The sequence below is a fragment of the Phaethon aethereus genome (assembly GCF_964289735.1).
Source record: "Phaethon aethereus genome assembly, chromosome: 18".
In the NCBI taxonomy this organism is placed as follows: Eukaryota; Metazoa; Chordata; class Aves; order Phaethontiformes; family Phaethontidae; genus Phaethon; species Phaethon aethereus.
Genome location: NC_138594.1, coordinates 10,351,004 through 10,361,284, shown reverse-complemented (window position 1 = coordinate 10,361,284; position 10,281 = coordinate 10,351,004). Strand labels below are relative to the sequence as shown.

The 10,281-nt window shown below is 46.7% G+C and overlaps 1 protein-coding gene across 1 annotated transcript; it reads left to right on the top strand.

Moving 5' to 3' along the window:
* Positions 1 to 4,708: 4,708 nt before the first annotated feature.
* On the top strand, positions 4,709 to 9,956 carry KPNA2 (karyopherin subunit alpha 2; the record flags this gene model as incomplete). Its single annotated transcript, XM_082008342.1, has 10 exons — positions 4,709 to 4,783; positions 4,882 to 5,019; positions 5,443 to 5,531; positions 6,368 to 6,636; positions 7,795 to 7,889; positions 7,983 to 8,246; positions 8,869 to 9,102; positions 9,188 to 9,370; positions 9,480 to 9,629; positions 9,745 to 9,956. 10 exons carry the CDS (start codon positions 4,709 to 4,711, stop codon positions 9,835 to 9,837), a joined length of 1,590 nt encoding a protein of 529 aa, XP_081864468.1. The 3' UTR covers positions 9,838 to 9,956.
* Positions 9,957 to 10,281: the final 325 nt, after the last annotated feature.

The window sequence follows — 10,281 nt, the reverse complement described above, 5'->3', positions numbered from 1 at the left end:
TAAGGAACCCTTTCCAGTGATTCTTTTCAGACTGAAGAATGTAGTAGTTACTGTCTGGTCCAAGGGACAGCTCTGCTGACGCCAGATAAAGCTTTACTTTTAAATCTGTATTTGCTAACACGAAGAACTGCAAATTTTCACACAGCAAGCCAACTCTGACTTGGATTACTGAATTAAGTAGGCTTATTCCTATGTTCCCAACTGAAATGGGTGACCTTATTGCTAGACAAGATTTCCATTGTGACAATTTATCTCACTAGCTGCTACTGGACGTCGTGAAAGTCAGTGAACTGGTTCATGCCTTTAAGGTGTGACAAACAATTTAAAAACCCTATAAAAGCCACTATATCCCAGCTCCTGAAACTCACTCCCAACAGAAAATCTGCCTATCAGTAATGCCTGTGTCATACGGTCCAGCTATTGCCTAGTTTAAATACTGTTTGGTTTTTACTGCCTTAATTAAGCAGTTCAATAAAAGTCTTTAAAAAACAGGGCTTTATCTCAAGCAGCTGTAGGTAAAGATACAGAAAATTAGCCAGAACAGTGGGCAAAATTCATGAAATTTTAATATGTCTGTCAGTGTGTTAAGTTTCTACTGCAGCATTTATTAATCCTTATTTCCTTTGTTATTTTAAACATTTTAATTCCAAATAGCTATCCCAAGATAGCTGTTATGGAACTAGGAATTTAAACTAAGGATGAGGCAGAGGTGAGCTTGTATGTTCTTTAGGTACCTCATCTCCCGCTCAACCGGCGCGCGTACCTGCAGCGAGCGAGGGAAGTGACGAGTGTGACACGCTCGTGCTGTTGAGGCTTGCGCTGAGGATGGATGGAGGCATGCGTGAGCGTCCTGCGGACCTTCTGTGCTCCAGGTAAAATTTAAATTAGCTGGTACAGTAACTCAACCTACATTCATGTACGACTGGTCTGTATTAATGAGTTTCTCCAGACTCTTTTACTTGGAGACGATCTTGATTGGGACAGTGGGAGCGTTTGCAGTATTTCCACCGTTCAAGAAGCTACACGTCCGCCAGCAGCAGCGGAGACGGGAAAAGCTTTCGGAGCAGGACGCCCCGGTCCGAGGAAAACAGGGGCCGACGGCGCAGGACCACGTCCTAGCCCAAGCGACTGCGGGCAGCTGTGCTGGCAGCAGCGGGAGTTTTACAGGCTCAGGTTCCCGAGCGCGTTTACCACAACAGCTCTGGAGGACCGACGGTGCAGACGCGACCCTGGGCCGGGACACGGCGACGGCCCCCGCGCCCCGGCCATCCCGCCCTCAGGCCCGCCCCGGGGTCAAGCCCGCCGCGCCTGGAGGAGATCCGCCCGCCCGCCAACCGGCTCCGGCTCGTTCGGGCGCCCGGGAGCCGCGGACACTCACCAGCCTCACACTCTGCGGCGGCCAAGGCAACGCCCGCTCACGCCGCTTCACGCCCCGTCCTCCCGCCGGAGGCTCTCCGCTGCCGCAGGATCCCCGCGGGAAGGAGGGAGGCGGCGGCGGCACCAGGCTCGCTGGCGCCTGGGAAGGGCCGCGGTGCCGGCGGGCAGGGCAGGCGGCCCGGCGCCCCACTGACAAGGCGGCGGTTGCGGCGGCCGCGGCTGAGTGAACTTGAGGCCGTGCCAGCGCCGGCTCCGCAACAGTTCTTCCCCACCGGCCGCTGCAGCAGCGGGCGGCGCGGATAAAAGTGTTGAGGGGTCCGGGTGGATGATAACAACGTGCTGCCGTCGGGCAGCCTCCACGCTGGATCTACAAAAACGTCTGGAGCACGACCCAGATGGGACTCGAACCCACAATCCCCAGCTCCGGAGGCTGATGCCTTATCCATTAGGCCACTGGGTCGCCCAGCAAAAGCTGCAAGCACCGTGTGCTAAGGGCCCCGCCCGGGCGGCGCTGGCTCCGCCCCTAAGAGAATTTTTACGTTCTCCCTGCTCGTGACCCAGAGGCCCCGCCCACTCGTTCCTTGCCCCTCTCCTCCAGAGCTCCGCCCCCAGTCCCTCCCTCCTTGCACACCATTGGGCATAGCGCTTGTCCTCCCCGACGGACCTCGAGGCCCCGCCCTTCAACGTCCTGTGAGCCGGAGCTGCGGCTGCCTTCACAGGGGGTGGGCTCGTGCCGTCAGCCGTTCCCGCCCTACGTGCGCTTAAAGTCTGTCACGCGCGGTGGCCGTTGGCTGCCTCCGCGCGGCGCGAGGGCGTTATCCTCCGTCCCTGCGGCGGGAGCTCTGCTTTGGACCATAACCGCCCTAGTCCCGGGACTCTCGCCTTCAAACTCTTCCGCTCATAGGCCTCCGGACGTCCGGCTTCTCCGCTGGCTCCTGTGCTGCGCTGCTATTCCCTCTGACCTGTCTGCTCGGCTTTCTCCCCTCACAGGTCTTCCTCCCCTTGCGTCCCTTTTTCGCTCCTCCTGCGCACCCTCCGCTGTCCCCCAGTACTTCAGCCCCAGCTGTGCAGCCGCCCTCCAGCCCTCTGTCGCTTTCCTGTATAGATAACGGCCCTTTAAGATGCCATACGTCCCTCCCGCCCCAAGGCATGTTCACCCCATGTCGGCGTGGAGCACCTGGTACACGGCCACCTCGAGTTTCTAAATCACTGGCAGCCCTCTTCATGCCCTGGAACACCCATCCCTGCACTCTCCTTGTTTCTTTTGTCCAGGTCATGCTGCTCCAGACCTCTCCCTCTCCAGCAATTTATGACCCAGCAGATTTTCTTCACACCAGCCTTCTGCACACCAGGTCTTTTACCTCAATTTCTACTTTTGAGCTGCCTTTTTTCTGTCAAACTAGTCCTTTTCAGGATCTCCATTTGTGACTGATGTGCTTTCTCATCTCTTGACTTCCCTGCTCTTGCTTAAATGTTTTTGTGATTTTTTTTTTCACAAAGCTCAGAACTGTAAGGCCCAAAAACAGCTATGTAAAACATCACTGGTAGTTTCTCCTCCTCTGCATACATCTTTGTCAACTACTGTGTGCATCAGTATAAATGGTTTAACACACAGATATATCAGTGTGCATCTCTGACACTTCTCTACCCTATAATTGTACATTATAGATGTTGAAATGTCTGCGTCACTGTCAGAGTCTTGTTTTTCACCCAGGTTTTATGGTTTGAATTACATCTGTGAAAAAGGGTGGTGTTCTTCTGTCTTCCAGCCCTTGTAAATAGGCCAAACCCATCTGAAACAACCCCAAAGCTGTCGATTTTCTGGGTATGCCACAAGGGCGGGCATACTTTTTTTGTTATTCTGTATGATTTAGTTTTGATCTGTCTTCAACTGCAATCTCACATCCCCTTTTCTTTAAATTCCTGTGCACCACGTTTCCAGGAGACTGCACAGGGAGACTCAGGAAAAGCCTGTGGTGACCTGAGCGGTTACCGAGGTAGAAATTAGGCTGCACGTGAGGAAACGGCATGTTACTGCCGCAAACCCCCAGAGCGCGGAACCTCCCTGTCCTCATCCCATGCAGGGGTGCAACAACCTGCCCGGCCATTCCACTCTCGTTCCCGCGGTGGCCCCAGCAGAGCCGTCCCCCTGTGAAACTACAAATCCTGGCATGCCGTGCGCCGTCTCCCGGCGAGCTGCTGAGGCGGGAACGCCGTCGCCTTCCCCGCACTGTCCCTGCGAGTTGAATGCTGGGAGTTGTAGTCTGGAGGCGGGGACGGGTACTTAAGTACGTGACGTCTGATCTGTCCTTCCGGGAGCACGGTAAAGATTCGTTCCCCTTCATCGCGAGACGAGCTGCATTTCAAACTAGCCAATCAGAATGTTGCTATGGCTCGAACTGGCCAATGGCCGGGCGATGGCGCGGGAAATTTAAATCCCGCCTGGCGTGACTGGGGGTAGTGTCAGCGTGCTCGCAGGCTGGGAGCGGCGCGGCGGTGGCAGGAGGGCTTGTGCGCGGAGCCCACGGCGGAGGTGCCCGGCCCTGGGGGCAGGAAGGGAGGGGGGGAGGGAGGAAGCCTGCTGCAGCGGGGGTGCAGGCCGAGCGCTGGTCGGTCAGAAGGTGGTAGGGCAGGCTTTACGGGGGTGGGGGCGGGGGGGCTTCTTCCGGAGACTTTCGGGTCTCTGGGGTCCCAGGCCCGTTCCTGGAGTGAGGCTGACAGGGCTGGCGTGTCGCCCAGCGGGCTGCCTTTTGTGGCTGAGTTGTAGGCGAAACGAAGCCAGTCCTTAAACGGTGGGTCACCGTGGAGCTGGCCAAGGTGCAGGGATCTGTCTTGTTACCAGCGTAGCTGCTGCTACCGACACGGCAAGCCTCCCCGGGGGAGCCTTCCCAGTACGAGATCTCCCTGTTCCTATCAAAAGGGGTCGGGCTGGGACTGGGTGGGGTGCCTGTGCGATATATGACACTGTGAACATAGTCCTTAGAAGTATGTGTGCTGTCTATGGGAAGGAAAACTAATTTTGCCCTGAAGAACAACGATACTGGTAATGTTTGTGGCTGGAAGTGTCTTAAAACGATGTATGTGTGTTTACTGCTTTTGTGTTAATGCTAGAACTTGCATTAACATCTAGGGGTTTGAAGAGACAGCTGTTATGTTACCAGTGTCTTTGATCAAGTTGGAGGCTGTTATTGGCTCTAATATGGACAAGTGTCTCTTGGCAAGTATTGATGCCAGTTTTTAAACTTGACTCTTGTGGAGTAAACTTGCTGTTTATTATTTGCTCTATTTTCAGGCTTGTGTTGATCTGTTTCTCAAAAATATAATAAGCAAGATGTCAACAAATGAGAATGCCAATGCAGCAGCAGCTCGCTTGAACAGATTCAAGAACAAAGGCAAGGATACTACTGTGAGTATTTTGGATGCAATTAGTACTTCAGCTAGCCATCATCTGTTTGAGCATGAGTTGTAAAAGCCAAGAACTTACTATGAATGTATATACTCCAGGAAATGAGAAGGCGGCGTATTGAAGTCAATGTAGAGCTGAGAAAAGCTAAGAAAGATGACCAGATGCTTAAAAGAAGAAATGTTAGCACTTTACCAGATGATGCTACTTCTCCTCTGCAGGAAAACAGGAGCAATCAGGTGAGTAGGTACTTGGAACAGGCACGCTTGGAGATCTTGCAATATAAGCTCATGCAGTGATGCTAGTATGAATTCTTTGTCGTGTGGGGGACAGCACTACTACATATACATTACCAACTTAAGTCTATACTACCAACTCTAATGGTCAACACTCTTAAAACATAGCTTAGGCAGTTGTGTTTAAGCCTACTGCATCAGTGTAACAGCGGTGTGGAGGACTTGAGTAATAAAAGCTTTCAGTAGTTCAGGTAATTGTACATAAAGTTGTAGCTGATGAGGTTTTGGAGTATCACGTAGTGATCTTTTAATAAAGGAAGTGGTTGTAAACAGGGGTCCATTAATGGTCTTGTGTAGAAGGCCTCTGTGGTCATTAAGACACATGCCTCTCCCAACAAAGCATTCACATAAGTTTTTATTGTACAGGTTTCGGCACACTGGTCAGTTGAAGAAATAGTCAAAGGAGTTAATAGTAATAATATGGAGCTTCAGCTACAGGCTACTCAAGCTGCCAGGTAAGGAGTTTAGAGGTAACTAATTCAGCTGTGCAAGCCAGTAACTAGGCAAGGTGAAAGAATTGGCTTATGGACCTAAGTGTCTGCTTAGGGCAGCAGCTATGGCTCTTCTTATCAGACAGCATTTTCAAAACCTGAGTCAGCCTTATACAATGTTTAGGTATGCTTAATTTCATCATAATTTCATGGAAATAGTGTGGCTTTTGAATGTTTTATGTACCTGAACATCTTACTAGAAAGTAGTAATTCTTTCTAGCGATTTTGAAGTGGCAAAATAAACAATAGTCAATCTTGGAGTTATAGGAGTAAAAATAATAAGGTCTTTGCTATAGCAGAATAAGATATCTTTAAACTGTGTTAACATTTGACTACAGTATTTGAGTGCAGTGAACTACCTTAGAATAAAGTCAACAGTAAGATGACTGGGGTTTGAAGTATGCCAAATTTCCTTTCTGCTTCCAAGTCTGAAGTCTCCTTCAGTAAGATTCTATATTGCTGCAGTACTGCTTCTGGCAGTCATTAACCTTCTGTCTGCTGAGAAACCTCTAGCAATTCAGATGGATTATGACTCCTGCAGGTCTGCTTTATTTCAGAGTCTGAACAGAGCCGCTCATAATGAAGATGTGCCAAAAACAATGTTACCAGAGATTTAGGAAGCTAGTGTTAAGCTTGTCTGTATTTCTCCTTCATGTCTTATTGAATTGCCTTGTCTGAGTGTAAAGGCAATGCTAACCTTTTCTTCTTTTAAAGAGGGATCTTTTTAGACTGATTAATGGAATCTGTTGTCCAGATCTCTGCAGGCAAAAATAATGCGTTCTCTTTGTCTTCCTGCTTAGGAAACTCCTCTCGAGAGAGAAGCAGCCGCCCATAGACAACATAATTCGGGCTGGTTTGATTCCCAAGTTTGTCTCCTTCTTGGGTAGAGCAGACTGTAGTCCTATTCAGTTTGAATCTGCCTGGGCACTTACCAACATTGCTTCTGGCACGTCAGAACAAACAAAGGCAGTAGTAGATGGAGGGGCTATTCCAGCATTTATTTCACTACTGGCCTCTCCTCATATTCACATCAGTGAACAGGCTGTGTGGGCCTTAGGAAATATTGCAGGTATGTCAATATGCTACGCACAACTCTGTTTCAGACCTGTTCCCTTATTTCAAATAGGAGGACATTACTACTGACATATCATGCAGCATGCTGAGCTTCTTGGGAACTCTGCCTTAACGCTTAGCAAGTAAAGACATGCCCTGCAATGTGGAGCATGCTATAGACAATTCTTTATCTTCAGACTTGGTATAAGATGTCTCATGCAATACCTGGCAACTTACAGGCTGCATTATGTGGATTGCTTCCATATTTCAGTTCAGTTTTCACAGGCCTATATAACCATGCTACAACACTTTTCACACCTCGCTGAATGCTTTTGTGATTTATCAATGAGCTCTGCTCAGTGTGTTGACTACAAGGAGGAAGGGAGGAAGCAGATGGCTCACATAATTGTGTATGTGATGGCCAATATTCCTTGCTTTGAAACAGCTACTTACTGATGTGAAAGTATTATATACTTAAGTTTCCCATGCACCTTTCAGGATTAATTGATCTGCCAGTGTTGCATCCTATTCCTAAAAAAAAAAAGTCAAAATTAAGAATATAGTTACAATATTGTATTTGCTGTATTATTATGGCTTCCAACAGCTGCTGGAAGAGAGCACTGTGCCTTAAAGACAACAGTGAGTCTTCATACAGAGAAAATGAGCTCAATAAAAGCCTTGTTTGGAGTTTTCTTAAAGTTTGTCTTTAGTCTTTTAAACTCAATTATAAGGTACTTTTTGTACCTTGCAATAGAATAATTCAGTCAAACTTTGACATTCTTTTAGAATTATACTATAGAACCCAATCATGCAACAGATGATTATAATGCATTTGAAGTCCCATGTTATGGGTAGAGCTCTGCTCTAGTGGTAGGGCTTACATATGTTTTCAAAGAAACATGCAAGTCCCTCCTTAGTTATGAAAAGCTGTACAGGAAACATACACTAAACTACCTCTTAATTTTTTTCCTGTTGGGGAAAAAAAAAGCTCAGTGGCTTGATTAGAAAAACACATGTTTGTCCTATGACTTAACCATGGCAGTAGTCCTTTTGTCATCTTCTTTTTATCTAGCACTTCTTAAGCAGTAGAAGAATTCATCTAACACAGAATGATTCTGTATGCACACATCCCTCTATTCTGGTCTTCACCTGGCTATTTTTCTTGTTTTCTCAGGGGATGGTTCTACCTATAGAGATCTGGTTATTAAATTTGGTGCAATTGAGCCACTGCTGAGTCTACTAGCTGTTCCTGATCTTTCTTCTCTGGCTGTAAGTGTACAGTATGACTTGAGTTACAATTACTAATAGGAGAGCAAAAGAGCTCAAGTAACAGTTGCTAACCATTTATCTGAACTCTTGCAGTCTGGGTATTTGCGCAATGTTACCTGGACCCTCTCAAACCTGTGTCGTAACAAGAATCCTGCACCACCCATAGAAGCTATTGAGCAGATTCTTCCAACGCTTGTTCGGCTCTTACACCACGATGATCACGAGGTGTTAGCAGACACATGCTGGGCACTTTCCTATCTAACAGATGGTTCCAATGACAGGATAGAAGTTGTAGTGAAAACTGGATTGGTACCACAACTTGTGAAACTCCTGGGATGTAGTGAACTGCCAATAATGGTAAGCTATTGGACATGCAGATTGCTGTTGCTTGATTTGCATCATGAATAAAACTGCAGCTAGAAGAATGTCTGTGTAACTGAATGGTTCCTTTCATACGTAAATCTGATGCTTGTTCCAGGTTTTGTATAGGTAAGACTTGAGCTTCTATCTTACCTGGACACTGCCCCACATGAGGCATAGACTATTGCTGTTGGTCTATCAAGCTTCTTTGCATAATCGTTGGATTTAACGTACAGGCCAGCACAACAGTCAACGTTCTTTAAAGTTTGCTTTTAACTCTAAACTACTGTTGCAAATCCAAATTCTAGGGACAGTGTTTAGAAGTGGGCTCTGTGCATGCTGTAATTATAGTATAATAAAACAGCATTAGCACTTAGATAGCTTTCCTGAGCTCTGTCAGGAGTAGTTGTTTGCAGAGTTGCCTTGGAAGGCGTGCAGTCTTAACGTGCTTAATGTCTGCTTATGTAATGCTGATGAGCTTAAAGCTCATCAGCACATACCATACCATCCTGTTAACTGGGAAGTCTAGAGCAGAGGGGCATGAAGTATGGCTGTATTTGTTCAAATACAGATTAGACAATACCAGTTTTCCTAAGTAATATTTTCATATTTGTTTCAGACTCCTTCATTAAGAGCCATAGGAAATATTGTCACTGGTACTGATGAGCAGACGCAGATCGTTATTGACTCGGGAGCGCTATCTGTCTTTCCAAGTCTCCTTTCTCATCATAAAAACAACATTCAGAAAGAAGCAGCATGGACAATGTCCAACATCACTGCTGGACGACAGGACCAGATTCAGCGAGTCGTAGACCACGGTCTTGTACCCTATCTCATTGGTATTCTGAGGAAGGTAACAAAAACTGTATTTACCACATTGAGGCTTTTGCTGTTACTACTACTATCTGTGTTCAAATACCCTGCTTTTGCCTTCACAGGGGGATTTCAAATCTCAAAAGGAAGCTGTGTGGGCTGTGACTAACTACACAAGTGGTGGAACAATTGACCAGATTGTATATCTTGTTCAGGCTGGTGTTGTTGAACCCCTACTGAATCTCCTCTCAGCTAAAGACAGCAAAACTGTGCTAGTTATTCTGGATGCTATTTCTAATATCTTCTTGGTATGTGGATGCAGTATACTCAATCCTTGTCCAAGCGGTTCCTAGTGGTTCTCTGGTAGTTGGTGCCATGCGTCTTTTCCTGAGGCTATTCCATGCTTGTCTCTTGCAGGCTGCTGAGAAGATTAATGAGACTGAAAAACTTTGCCTCATGATTGAGGAGTGTGGAGGTCTAGACAAAATTGAAGCTCTCCAGTCGCATGAAAATGAACAAGTGTACAAAGCCTCATCCACCCTGATTGAGAAATATTTCTCGGCAGAAGTAAGTAGCTGCAGAATGATTTTTTTTTTTTTCCTCCACTTTCATTTTCTAGTCTAGCACTGACTACTAAATTGAAATGCTGCGCCTATTTCAAAACTCTTTCTCTTTCCTCTAGGAGGAGGAAGACCAAAATGTTGTACCACAATCTACTGCTGCCAGCTACACTTTCCAGATTCAGGGCAATACTCCAGATACTTTCAACTTCTAGGTCTTGCATATACTGCAACTACCTACAAGTCATTTGGCACTCAAATGATTGCCACCTCTTTGTCTTAATAGTTCCTCTTGTTTTTAACTTTTTTATGTGATCTTTAGCACTTTGTCCAACTGAAACATACTTGAACAGTTCAAAACTGTACATATGTGAATTTCTAACTGTAAACGTCATTCTTTGAGAGATACTTGTAAATACTTGTTCTTTCTGGTTCTTACTGTCCCTGTTAGGCATAGGAATGCAAGTGGTCAATACAGGCTTCTCGCAAAGCATGAGCCACTACTCTGCGAGCCTCTTGATATCCTATTACATTCTACGTAACCTATTGCTGTAATCAATACACTGAGTAGGCTTTTAAAGAGGATTTATGTTTGGCTTTCAATAAAGTGATATCAATACATCAAACTGAACTGTGTCAATTGCTCTTAAAAGGTGACT